The sequence below is a fragment of the Delphinapterus leucas genome, chromosome 1, assembly GCF_059928025.1.
Source record: "Delphinapterus leucas isolate spDelLeu-1000000601 "Yukka" chromosome 1, BTC_Dleu_Yukka2, whole genome shotgun sequence".
In the NCBI taxonomy this organism is placed as follows: Eukaryota; Metazoa; Chordata; class Mammalia; order Artiodactyla; family Monodontidae; genus Delphinapterus; species Delphinapterus leucas.
The window spans coordinates 32,498,564-32,512,443 of NC_143129.1; the positions used below are offsets into that span (position 1 = coordinate 32,498,564).

General features: G+C 37.2%; 1 protein-coding gene across 1 annotated transcript in view; it reads right to left on the minus strand.

Annotated features, from left to right (window-relative positions):
• The window catches only part of CATSPERE (catsper channel auxiliary subunit epsilon), a 249,588-nt gene that overhangs the window by 19,842 nt on the left and 215,866 nt on the right, over positions 1 to 13,880 (minus strand). The window contains exons 18-19 of the mRNA XM_022579421.2: positions 10,870 to 10,969; positions 5,426 to 5,512 (exon numbers count right to left, since the gene is read on the minus strand). Of these exons, the coding sequence (XP_022435129.2) occupies positions 5,426 to 5,512; positions 10,870 to 10,969 (187 nt within the window). The remainder of the gene's footprint in view (positions 1 to 5,425; positions 5,513 to 10,869; positions 10,970 to 13,880) is intronic.

Genomic DNA, 13,880 nt, shown 5'->3' on the forward strand with positions numbered 1-13,880 from the left:
CATGAAGTGTTACTGTATGTTTTGATAAACTGCAAAATAATTCTTCTATGTCTCTCCTTTATCACATTTACTATTATTTCTTCCCTTTGTCTACCTTTCTACTACTGCACTCTCTGGCACATTTATAAAGCAATATGTTAGGTGTAGATTAATGAAAAACAAGTAAGAGACTCATCATTGTTATTTTTTTCTTTTGAACATCAAAAAATTCACTTCTGCCTTTATTTGTATGTAAGTACTTTATTTATTTTTGAGATATAATTGACCTATAACATATTAATTTCAGGTGTACAGCATAATAATTCAATATTTGCATATAGTGCAAAATGATAACCACAATATGTCTAGTTAACATCTATCACCATACATAGTTACATATTTTTTCTTATGATGGGAACTTCTAAGATCTGCTCTCTTAGCAACTTTCAAATATACAATACTGTATTATTAACTACAGTCACCATGCTGTACATTGCACGTCGATGACATTTATTTTATGACTGTAAGTTTGTACCTTTTGACCACCTTCACCCATTTCACCCCCTACCTGTGGCAACCAATCATTTTTTGATGTACCCTAACTTAGAAAACATGATATGTCTTATTATTATTTTTTTGTTGGTGGTGGAGTTTCTTGTAGGCCAACACGGGCCTGGGAACTTCTTGTTCTACCAAGTGAGTTAATACATGAAACCATGAACTTAATTGAAAGAATATGTGGCACATACTAAATATGTGCAGGAACTGGACACATATCCTCACAGCAATGCATTGCCGATAAGGACACATTCATCTTCCATCATTACATGCATTTTTTGTGTATAGACACCTGGGAATATTTATATTGCTTCCAACTTTCTACCTAGTTATTTCCTAATGTGAAAGATGATTCCCACTGATTGTTGCTCCTATTTCTGTGTCATGCCTGATATTTCCTATTGTAGTAACAGACTTTTTTTTTTCCAATTATTGTGTTTTTCCCTTTTCTTTTTAAGTTGAAAGCCCACTTGATCAAGCTATATAGCCTCTAAGAAAACATGTCAGCCCTGGCCTCATAAATTACAATTCTTTTTTTTTTAACATCTTTATTGGAGTATAATTGCTTTACAATGGTGTGTTAGTGTCTGCTTTATAACAAAGTGAATCAGCTATACATATACATATATCCCCATATCTCCTCCCTCTTGTGTCTCCCTCCCACCCTCCCTATCCTATCCCTCTATGTGGTCACAAAGCACCGAGCTGATCTCCCTGTGCTATGTGGCTGCTTCCCACTAACTATCTATTTTACATTTGGTAGTATATATATGTCCATGCCACTCTCTCACTTAGTCCCATCTTATCCTTCCCCCTCTTCATGTCCTCAAGTCCATTCTTTATGTCTGCATCTTTATTCCTGTCCTGCCCCTAGGTTTTTCAGAACCTTTTTTTTTTTTAGATTCCATATATATGTGTTAGCATACGGTGTTTGTTTTTCTATTTACAATAGCCAGGGCATGGAAGCAACCTAAATGTCCATCTACAGATGAATGGATAAAGAAGATGTGGCACATATATACAATGGAATACTACTCAGCCATAAAAAGAAACAAAATTGAGTTATTTGTAGTGAGGTGGATGGACCTAGAGTCTGTCATACAGAGTGAAGTAAGTCAGAAAGAGAAATACAATTCATCTTTAGCCAAGGACTTCTCGGATTGCTATGCCAGTCATGTCTAGAAACTCAACTCACATCCTGAGTTATAAGTATGTAGCCAGCCATTCATAACCCACATTCTCCCTTTCCTTCTCAAACTCCAACATTAACTTGGAAGAACCTGTGAAAATGCCACTTTTGTTTATGAGTCCTTCAGATTTTCTCTTGAGAATTTACAGTCTCTAGAGCTACTTCACAGATTTTTATGCAAGTGTCATTCATCCTTGTAGAATCAGGACTATGTAGCAATTGGAAGGCTATTTCATTTCAGGTATATGTTTCAGGAAGAGAGCACCTCTGATTGTCATGTTGAATAAATATACAGTGACACTCTTCAGTAAGCATAGCCTTACTCACTAGGACATAAATAGTCTTTGCAGGTACCTGCCTTCTACTATATTCAGACTCCAGACTGAATCCACCCTTTTAGTTGTGAGATTTTTGTCTCTCATATGGTAGAACTGAACACTTAGGGCCTGGTGTGGGCACTCCAGAATCTTTATAGAAGGTAAGCTACTACTTCAATGTTTCTTAAATGTGGTCCCCAGATCAGCAGTATCAGCATCACCTGGGAACTTGTTAGAAATGCAAATTCGAGGGCTTGGCCCCAGATCTGATGAATCAGAAACTTTTGAGGTAGGACCCAGAGATCTGTTTTAGCAAGTCCTCTAGGTGATTCTGATGTCACCTCGAGGTGATTCTAAAATTTGAGAACTACTGCACTGTATCATACCGATTGAGGCAATCTCCATGACTGTTAATTATCAGGTAGCTCATTCCTTCCTAGGACTATGTTATTTTGTCATATCTTATAACATTTGGGTGCCCTTTGTGAGATTCTGAGTAAGAGGGTCACTTACATTTACCCTCAACCCCAGATTCTTGGATGTCCTTCAACAAGAAGTTAGAAGGGTAAGTTTTGTTCTTAACGGATTCCATTACTAGTTTACTTCCTTATGATTTTTTAAATAGCAGAATAATACTGTTTGTAATAGGTGGGTGACCTATAATTAATGAATTAGTTCCACAAATATTTATTGAGCACCCATAATGGGTTAGATGCTGGGGATACACCAGTGAACAAAACAAATAAAATTCCCTCCCCTTATGGAGCCTACATTTCAGTTGGGGATCCAGATAATAAATAGGATAAATAAATAGACTATATAATGTGTCAGAGAGTTATAAATGCTAATGACATTAAAGAAAATAGGGAAGGGAGATAGCAACTGTCACGGGGTGATGTTTAACTTTTTTGGTAGAGTGGCCAGGGAAGTCTTCATTGATGAGTTGATTTTCAAGTAAAGACCTGAAGAAAGGCATTAGCTAGTCATGATGGGGGTGCAGTGGGGATGGGGTGCAGGGAGTCCTGCTGGCTTTGTCATAACTCTAAGTGACATGGGAAGCATCGCATGGTTTTGAGCAGAAGAGTGGCACGTTCTGATTTATGTCTTAGTAGGATCAGTCTTGGTGCTGTGTTGTGGATGGATTCATGGTGGGCCAGCCCGAAGCAGGGAAACCATTTAGGATGCTATGGTTATAACCCAGATGGTTGGTGATGGTGGCTTGAAACAGTGCGGTGGCAGTTGGGGTGGCACAGGGTGACCAAATTCAGAATATACTTTGAAGAAAGAGCCAACAAGATTTGCTGAAAGACCAAATGTGGAGCATAAGACGACATTTAGCTTTTATCCTGAGCAAACTGGGAGGATGGAATTTTTATTAACTGGGGTGGGAAAGAATGTTGGGGGAGTATGTCTGGAGGGTGGATATCAGAAACTCAGTTTCAGACACGTTAAGTTTGAAGCATCATCTGTTTTCTTGTTTGTTGGAATATTCCCATCAGTAAACATGTGGTTATTTTTCCCAATTATTAAAAAAAAAAGACCCTTTCTTCAACCCATTGCTCTCCAGCCACTACACCATTTCTCTCCTTACTGCAAAACTCCTCTGCAGAGACTATTCTTGTCTATTCTTGCTGCTTTGAGTTCTTTTTTCCATACTAATTAAACCCACTTCAGTAGGGTTTTGTCTCTCACTATCCTACGAAAACTGATCCTGTCAAGGTTACCTGTTACCTCCCTGCTGCTGAAGTAAATGATCAAGTTTCAATCCTCATCATAGTTGACCTATCTTAGTAGTGAATTTAACACACTTGATCCCTCCCTCCTTCTGGTGAGACTTGCTTTACATGAGGTCCAAAACATCATACTTGCCTGGATCTTCTCTTGCTTCTTGGATTATTCCTTTTTCACCTCCTTTGCCTCTCCTCATTTCCCCCATCTCTAAATACTGAAATGACCCAAGATTTAGTACTTTTCTTTTTATACCTATATCAGGGGCTCATAACATCATAGTGAGTGTGTATAAATATATAAAAATAGATTTTAAAATATATATAAAGTTGTATTTTATTTTTATATGGACCCCTTTGGCAATCTGGTGAAACCTATGGACTACTATGGGCCCCTCTCAGAATAATGTTTTTAAAAATAATAACATAAAATAGGTTGCATTACAAGGGAAACTAGTTATAAGAAATTTTAGTTGTGAAAATATTAAAAACAATATGGCAACATGTTGCACATTCTAAAATATGTGCTTCTTTAAATAAAATTAGATAGAAGGGTCTTGCCCCAGGTCTAATAACTACCATAATTTTCTTGATAAAGAAAGCAAGTTCATTAGATAAGAACGAGGATGGGGGAAGAGGAGAAAGCATGCAATAACTATTTATGAGAGGGGAAGAGAGAATGAGGTAAAGAAATATTTGTTGGGCAGTATTATGGGACCGTTTTAATCATGAGATGAAAGTGAACCAAGTCAGCATGGGTATGTTTTTCTCTGGCCACAGTCAGGTGCTAAGGTGGACAGTTGAACTTAACTAAGGTTGTGATTTAGCTATGCAAACATAAAGAAGTGGGGGAGGGCAAAAGAATTGAGGGTCATATTAATAGAGTGATATGACTATTGACTGTGGAATTTAAGCTGGATAAGGAGGGAAAAGAGAACCGGGGGTGGGGTGAGGGTGGTAGGATCAATGAATTGAAGGTTATGTTGAGCTGGAAGAATTGTTCAAAGGATTGTTGGAGTAAAGCTCCTAGAATAATGTTACTAGGAAGATAGGGAGTGGTGGATGGAAAATGGATGGTTTGGAGTTGAGAATACAGAGGAAGATACATATCATTTGTATATATCTCTATCTTGACATGTATAGGTTCTGACGTAGAAGCAAAATAACATTCTTATTGTAGGGTTTACATTTTACAGGCTGAAGTGCCTCATATGTCACATTTTATTCATGAGATATGATTTGATTTGCCAAATAACATAAATTAATTTCAATTTAAGAAAATTCACTTGAAAACAGTATAGGATTGATAACTGACATTCAGAAATGATCTTTCAGTTACACAAGATTGAAACTTCAGGTATTCTTTAGAAAGACTCAGTCTCAATGCTTTAACATGTTTGTCAGATATTTAATAATCTGCAAACAGATTTTCAGAAGAGAAAATTAAAACAAAATTGTTAGTAATGCAGGGGCAACAGAAGATCAAATAGAATTAAGATGAAGCATTTTGGAAATCATAATATAATCCAATAGAAAAATTGGATTTGATTTACAAAATCAAATTTAAACCCAAAGTGTTTCCATTAAGCACTTAATACTAAAACGCCAAGTTAGTTATTATAAATAAACAATTTGCAAGGTAATATTTTTCTTACCGCAGGTCCCCAGGCTTCTTCTAATGGGAGGCGCTTGTTAAGCTCAGTCATTGACTTCCATGTCTGAGCTTCATGCAAACAGCCACTCTGTCAAAAGGTTTTATATATAGAAAGGTTTTATATATATATATATATACATATGTTTTACATATCAATTTATTTCTAAGTATTTAATATAGTTTAGTGCTGCTGAAAATTATATATCTAATTTTTAAATTATTTAAATGTTTGCTGATATACAGAAAAACAATGGACTTTTGTATATTGACCTTGTACAGAGAGGACTTCTTAAACTCACTTATTAACTTTGTTTCAGATGAACAACCATGTTATCTGTGAATATGAGTTTCATTTCTTCCTTTCCAATCCTTACACTTTTAATTTATTTGTATTGTTTATTGTTTACCTTATTACAGACATCAAGAACAATGTTGTATAGAAATGGTTAGAACATGCTTCCTTGTTTCATTCCTGATTTCAGAGGGAAGGCTTTCACATTTTCACCATTAAGTATGATGTTTTATACAGGTTTTTTGTATTGACATTTTATTAGGTTAAGGAAGTTACCATTTATTTATAATTTTCCAAGATTTATTTAAAAAATAGTGTTATGTATGGGTGATAACTTTTTAATCAGATGACTTTTCATCAACTGTTGTAATAATCTTATGCCTTTTCTTATTTATACTGTTAATATAGTGGATTACTTTGATTTTCAAAATCCCCAATGCTTAATATATGAAATAAAGAAAACTTGGCCTGGATGGATTATTATTATTATTTTTGGCTGTGTTGGGTCTTTGTTGCTGTGCATGGGCTTTCTCTAGTTGCGGCGAGTGGGGGCTACTCTTCCTTGGAGTGCACAGACTTACTGTCGTGGCTTCTCTTGTTGCGGAGCACGGGCTCTAGGCACGCGGGCTTCAGTAGTTGTGGCTCGTGGGCTCTAGAGTGCAGGCTCAGTAGTTGTGGCTCATAGGCTTAGCTGCCCTGTGACATGTGGGATCTTCCCGGGCCAGGGCTCGAACCTGTGACCCCGCATTGGCAGGTGGATTCTTAACCACTGGGCCACCAGGGAAGCCCTGGATTATTTTTTAATAAGTTGCTGTATTTGATTTGCTAGAATTTTGTTCAGGTGTTTTGTATCTATGGTATGAGTCAGATTGGCTCATCATCTCTTCTCTTAAGGTCCTCATCAAGTCCTCCTGGATTCACAAAATGAGTTGAAAGTGTTTCCTCCCACCCTTATACTCTGGAAGAGTTTTTATAAGGCTGAAGTAAAATTTTTCTTAAATATTTGGTAGACTTCATCAGGAAAGCCATCTGAGATTAGAGTTTTCTATTTTTTGGAGGGGGGAATACAAGAAATTTTGGTGTATTTTTCAAGGCATTTGTCCATTGCCAAATTTGTTGATATAAATTTGTTTATAATAACCTCTATTATTTGGATTATAAAATGGTGATATTTCAATTCTATTTTTTCATTTGTCAACTGGAATAATTTTATAAAGAGATGCTTCCCCTCATCTACTGTTTGTTTGTCCATTGGTAGAGTTCATTTGAAGAAAATAGGATAAATATTTGTTTCTCTTTATTTACCAGTTTTCAAAATAAGGAATTGGTTTCCTATCATTCTGTAAAGGTGATTTAAAAAAAAAAATCATGAATTCCTCGATTTAATATATTTAATGAGTTTTACTCCATTGCAATAATTATTCTCCAGGAAGCTCAAACTGTCCCATCTTTGGCCAGTAGAAACCTCTTGATGTTGATTTATGATTACTTTTATTTATTTATTTTTAATTAATTTAGTTTATTTTTGGCTGTGTTGGGTCTTTGTTGTTACGTGCAGGTTTTCTCGAGTTGTGGTGAGTGGGGGCTACTGTTCGTTGTGGTGTGCGGGCTTCTCATTGCGGTGGCTTCTCTTGTTGTGGAGCACAGGCTCTAGGCATGCAGGCTCAGTAGCTGTGGCTCACGGGCTCTAGAACGCAGGCTCAGTAGTTGTGGCACAGAGGCTTAGTTGCTCCGCGGCATGTGGGATCTTCTGGGACGAGAGCTCGAACCCATGTCCCTTGCATTGGCAGGCGGATTCTTAACCACTGCGCCACCAGGGAAGCCCGATTTGTGCTTACTTTTAAATGACTCTAGCAGTCCTTGATACTTCCTTGCTATTGGGTATGCCAAACTATTCTAGGCTCATCTTGTACATTTCTTCCTTCAGGCGTGGAATCAGCAATTTATCTAAGAATGCCCAGTACGTTTAGTGGGAAACGGTATTTCAAAACAACAATCTGGCTACTAAGTATACTTTCAGCTACTGATTTGTTATGTTTCTAAGATTTTAACGGTCAGAATAGGATAATTTTATCTATCTCTCTATTTGATTAATAAATTTATATCCAGAGCAATATCCAATACCTCATGAGTTCATATTGAGTCCTATTCGAATTCAAGATTTTTGTCTAACTTCTTCTATCTTAACATATGTATCTTCTTGCTTTTACAACAAAACACTTGGTGAGGAATGGTGGTATTAGAAAATGTCATTATTACACATTTGGTTTATCTTACATTATACACCCCAAAACTTTAGAAAAACAATACAAATATTATCACCAGTGTCATGATTACTGAAAACACTTATACTTTTCCCTTGTATATGCTCTTCACATTCTCCTATCATATTTTATAATTGTACTAGATCTACATTGTCAGAGAATACACCCATTATATATTACATTCTAACCCATTTAACCCTCATTTTGTTTTAGTCTTGTAAGTAGCTATATACTATATTATAATGCTTCCTCCTAGTCCTTATGTTGATATCTCTTTAGTATTTTTGATTTTCTGAAGCTTCTTACTTAGTAAATTACTCAGGAAGGGCTCCTGCGAGCAATATTATCAGAGCTTTCTACCTACTGAGAGCGGTTTGTGCCATTTACAGTGTATTCAGTTTTGCTGGATGTAAAATCCTTGGCTTGTATTTATTTTCCTTTAGTATCTTAAATATTTGACTCCGCTTTCTCCTGGCATACAACACTGCTATAAAATGTCTGATGATAATTTAATTTTCCTTATAAATTTCTTGCTTTTTTGCCTATATGCCCACATGGGTTGGCTATTCTGATTTGATATTCTGAAGTATATGGTATGCTCTTTCAATAAGAAGTTTGAAATATTTTTTCGGTGGGGGGTGGTTGTGTTTTGTTGAATTATTAGTATTTGTTTTGTTCCTTTGCCTTGGTTCTCCTTTTTCAGGAATTCCAGTTATTCTTTGCCTATCCTCAATATTTGTCACTTTCTCTCCAATCATTTTTATTTCATCCTTCATTTCTTTCTTAAACTTTTTTCCTCTTTTAATTTCATGTACCTTGTAAGACATTATCTGTTGTTCACTTTCATTTTTTAAAATGCTATTTCTATTGTATTCAGAATTTTAGGTTTGGGAATTATTTTCTTTCAGTAACTTAAAAATAGTTTTCTTCAAATACTTCTGGTTTTTATTGTTTCTATTGAGAAATAAGCTTTAAATCTTATAGTTACTTTTTTGAAGGTAAGTTATCTTTTTTTGCTCTGAATACTTTAAAGATTTTTGATTTTGGAAATTTTACTGTGATGTTTTTGGATGCAGATTACTTTTTCTGTGCCTTGATGTCTTTCATCAGTTTTGGAAAATGTTGCTTCTGACCAACACTCTCTCTTCTCTTTTCTTAGGACTCCAGTTCTTAGATCTTAGCTTTGGATCTCCTTTATGTTCCTTTTCTATATTTTAAATCAGTTTATCTCTCTACGTGTAATTCTGGATATTTCCCTCTGACCTCTCTTCTAGATGGCTAATTCTCTTTTCAGTAATCACTCCCAATAGTTGAGTTCATACTTCCAGTTATTGCAATTTTAATTTTTTTTCTAGAAGCGATTAGTAGCTCAGATATAGGCATGGATAAGGCAGAAAGATTAATGTTTAAAGTTGCGTAACACTAAACAAGAACAATATTGGGGAAAGTGACATATAGGCATTGGGGAGACAATAGCCGAAGGACCGAACTGTGGAGTTTAAGTTAGATAGGCAATGAAGAGAAGAAAAATGGGAGAAGCAGAGGGTTTCTCTAGATATCTAGAGATATCTAGATTGTGTGAGAAAAAGAGGCAGAGGAATAGTGGGAAAGAGAGAGCTAAAGGGTCCAGAGACTGAAATGTTTGCATTTAAATGTAATTTTAATAGGAGGAGCTATACTGGTCGGCTTTGCTGCAATAAAAACTCCAACCCTCAGGGGTTTTACACATTAAATTTTAATTCTTGATCACACATAATCCAATGCAGATGTCCCTGGTTAAATGGCTCCTATGGATGACTCTCCTCAAAAAAGTAGATTAAAAACTCAGACTTTTAAAAATCTAGTGGCTTCTTGAAGTCCCTTATCCCCTTCATCCAGTTCACATCTACTCCATCTTTAATCGTTGCTGTAATATATTGACAGGTGAAGGAAGATGGGAAGCATGGAGGTGCATGTGAAGTTCTTAAGTACTTCATCCTGGACACATATCACTTCTGCTCATACTCCAGTGATAAGAATCAGTCACATGGTCCGACTTAGTTGTGAATGAGGCAGGAATGTGCGATGTGATGGATTTGTTTGGTCACATAATTGCAGTAATGTGGAGGGGAGTAGCAGGTGGAATTCAGTTCTCTTTGTTGTCACCCATGTAGGTTCTACTTCTTGGAGAATGAAGGTCTCTGGTAGATGAGAAAGTTACTTTGGAAGGAGTCATCCCTGGTTTTGTATGAGATCTCTGACAAATCTCAGGAACCAATGCTGGTAACTTCTAGAGAGGCTCCATCATGATGGGAGGCCCTCAAGGGCAAAAAGCCCCACGTAGAAGAGATGGGAGTGAACTGTGGTGATTTGGAGTAGGAAGGCCTTTCTGCTGTGGCCTGCAAAGTGAACAGGAAGAATAAAGGGGATTCACTGTGGAGGCTGAGAATGACCAGTCATGGAGGATGAAGGAAAACCAGGAGAGTGTGGGGACAGTGAAGCCACGGTCAGTGGGTCAAATGCTGCAAAGAAGTCAAAGTGAGATGAAGCCTAGAGTGTGTCCATTTGATTTAGCACAAATGTGATGAATGTCTGAGAGTGAAATGCAGGCCCATAAATAATCAAACATTAAATACAATGTGGAGAGAAAATAAAATATTAATCAATAATTGCATCATCCTACTATAAACATTATCTTTTCTGACCCCTTTAAGTCCGTTCTATAGGACAGTGATTTCTTTTTTCATAAATGAATTTTCATAGTCATAGAATTCAATATAGAGGTCATATTTATTTTTCCTACCTACAGCTGACTGGTTTTGTCTTCCTTAGATAATTTATATATAGATTTAAAATGGAAAGACTTGTCTAATTGCATGCTAAATTCTATTTAAATCCAAAATGTCATACCTTCTTCATAGTGTTGTTAAAGCTATAGTCATCCCTGCCATGTATTTCCCACACTATGAAATTTACTTCAACATCTTCAACATAGCCACTGTCATTGTATCTGAAAGAGACAGCGAACACAAAAATAATAGTTTAAGTGCAGAAGGGCTAAAAGCTCCAGCTGTCAAGACAGATGTACTTAGGTTTGAATCCTGTCTTTATCACTTAGCTTTGTGACCCTGGGGAAGTTACATAAACTCTTGAAGCCTCGACTTTCTTATCTGCAAAATAATAACAGTACTTACAGTATAGGTTTCCTTCAGCTCTCAAAATAAATCCCATAGTAAGGAAGTAGAAACTTTTCACTTTTTTAACAGTTGGAACCATAAGTTCTCTTCAGTTTGATAGGAACCGTGTATTGATAAGGTGAGTAGGTGAGGCCATGCTGTCATGGCTGGTAGCAGGGAGAAAGATGGAAGGGAGCGATGAATGGAGGAAGGGCAAAGCAAGGGTTCCTTGGTGTTACTTAATCAGCAAATACTCTTTGGGTGCCTATTATGTACCAGAGAATTAAAGCACAGAACTACTATGATTAGAACTGAGAAGGTACAGATCTCTCTGGAGGAACCAGCTGGAAGATGTGGCTAAGTGTTAGAAGATCAGCAGCTTCAGTAAGAGTTGAGGTGTGGTTGAGAAGCAGAAACGGTCATAAGCCCCTTGGAGCTATATTCATGCACAACCCCTGCTCAGAGAATGCATGATGACTTCCACCAACAGCAGATACCACCAGCAGACAGTCCAACATGGACAGGGTGCCCACTCCCCTGATGTCAGGACTGGAGACATAAGCCCCCCTGAGCTTACAGTATTTACCCCAAACTCAGTACGTTTTAAAAGAGATGCATTCCTTCAAATTGTTATGATTTTTTCTGCTACCATATGAAAATAGGGCCTTGAGAAAAAAGCTAAAGTCAGTTACTGATAAAGTCATACCTTTGAATACCAGAGCTTGACTGTTTTAAAAATGGTTACATGCCTTTCTTCTCCATCAGTTATTGCCCATTTTTATGAATGAAATTGTCCCCCACACCCCTTGGATGGAAATTTCACTTAGGACCTTGGTCTCAGGCAGGTTGCCTCAGTGTCTGATATATTTTCTTGCTTCACATCTCTGTGTCTATTCGTAAAAAAACAGCAGATGCTTCACAGTGACCCCTTACTCACTGCCCAGATCTCTGCCTGACTTTGCAGTCATTCTGTCTAGCTTTGCAGGTCGGCTGTAACTCACTACTATCCACCCATGGTCATAAAAAACAGTTTTTGTTCCTTTCTCACAAATTGAGAAGAAAACATCTTTAAGTGTCAGAAAGTGTTATCTGAGAACTTATTTTGTTTCTATCTTTAATTAGTTTTTGGAAGTCATAGAGATGAACTCAGGTGTAGTTAAGTGGGGATTGGTTCTTCACTTCTTTCTTGGCATGTGATGGGAGTTACAGAGAACTCTAAACTCTAATGAGAGCTCTGGACCCTCCCCACAGGAAAATGCACATGTGTGTGGGCATGCACACAATTTTCTATGCAGTTTCAGGGATTTGGGCAAAGCTCTAATTCTAGGAGCTTTGGAAGGTGCAGCATGTTTGACCGCATCTTCTGAATGCCATCAGATTCTTGAATTAATAAAAACTAGTTGCAAAGCCCTATGTTTTATTTAAATAAAAAAGATCTTAACTGAACTCTGAGCAGGCATCTTTTGACAATCACAAAAGCAATAAGCTACAGTGTCATCTAGTGGCAATAAGCATAAATTGCCTGACATACTTTCTGGGTTTATAATGATCTTTGATGTTCTGTGTATTTCATTGAGAATATGGGGTCAAAATACTTGCCTGTGTAAGCATGGCTTATTTTCATTAAACTTCATTAATGTGAGATATAATACTAATTAAACCTGAGAGATTCATGAATGTTACTACATTTTGTAACTTCTCCCTACAATTTGTAACTTCTCTGCTATTGCAGTTCCACTTTGGGAATTGGCAAGGAGAGATCTCTCTGTTGATCCATTAGACACATATGTTTTCAGTCCTGTGTGGTCACTCTAGATAGCCCATTGTATTAACGTTGTCTTTTACTTTCTGTAATGTGATGCTTTAATATCTAGGGCCTTGCTTACCTTGGAGGGATGCCTTCCCAGGGTTAACTCCTAGAGATAGTAAACAGCTCTCCTAGGAATGCCTTTCATATGCAAACCAACCAATCCAGAGCCCATATCCCCAGCCACCTCCTTTATGGATGGTCACACTGGGCCACTATCTACCTGCCCAAGATCAGGTACTAGACAACAAGACAGTATTTACACCCAGAGCCCACTGAAATTACTCAAAATAGCCAATCCTAAACCTGCTTACCCTGTCTCATCCATTCCTTCCCACAGAAAACACAATAAAGACTCTTACCTCTGTTTTCCTCTCACTTCCTCTGTCTCCTGACAGACCCTGGTGCTTCCTTCTGAGGCCCTACATGGTGTGCTGTGCCTCCTGTTTCTCGGGATTGGTACTTACAATATATACCTTCCTTCATGACAGTCATTTCCACGTCTGTGTGTCTTACCATATCTGATTAAAACAAATCTTGAGTAGCCCTAAATCACCCCTATTACCTGTTACTGAACTTCCTGCATCACAGTAGAGCAATTATGTCCCACTCTTTCCTCTGGGTTGCTTCTGTAGCACCAAATTCTGGTTTAGGATGGGTTGTCATGGGAATTAAGAAAGCAAAGAGGCAGCTGGGATGACATATTCCTAGGTGGATTCTACTCCCAGGACTTGCTTTATTCTTATTAACGTTTGATAGTGAATCTATTATTGTTTTATCTGTAAAATTCTGCCCAACCTTGTTCCTGAGCCATTCTCTACAAAGGTAAGGCATTTATTATAATTTAGAGACCTAGTCCACACACTAATTTCCTAGTGACTACCCATGTCTGCCTGCTTTCTCAAGGCTTAATTAATTAGCACCCAAATTTGCCTCTG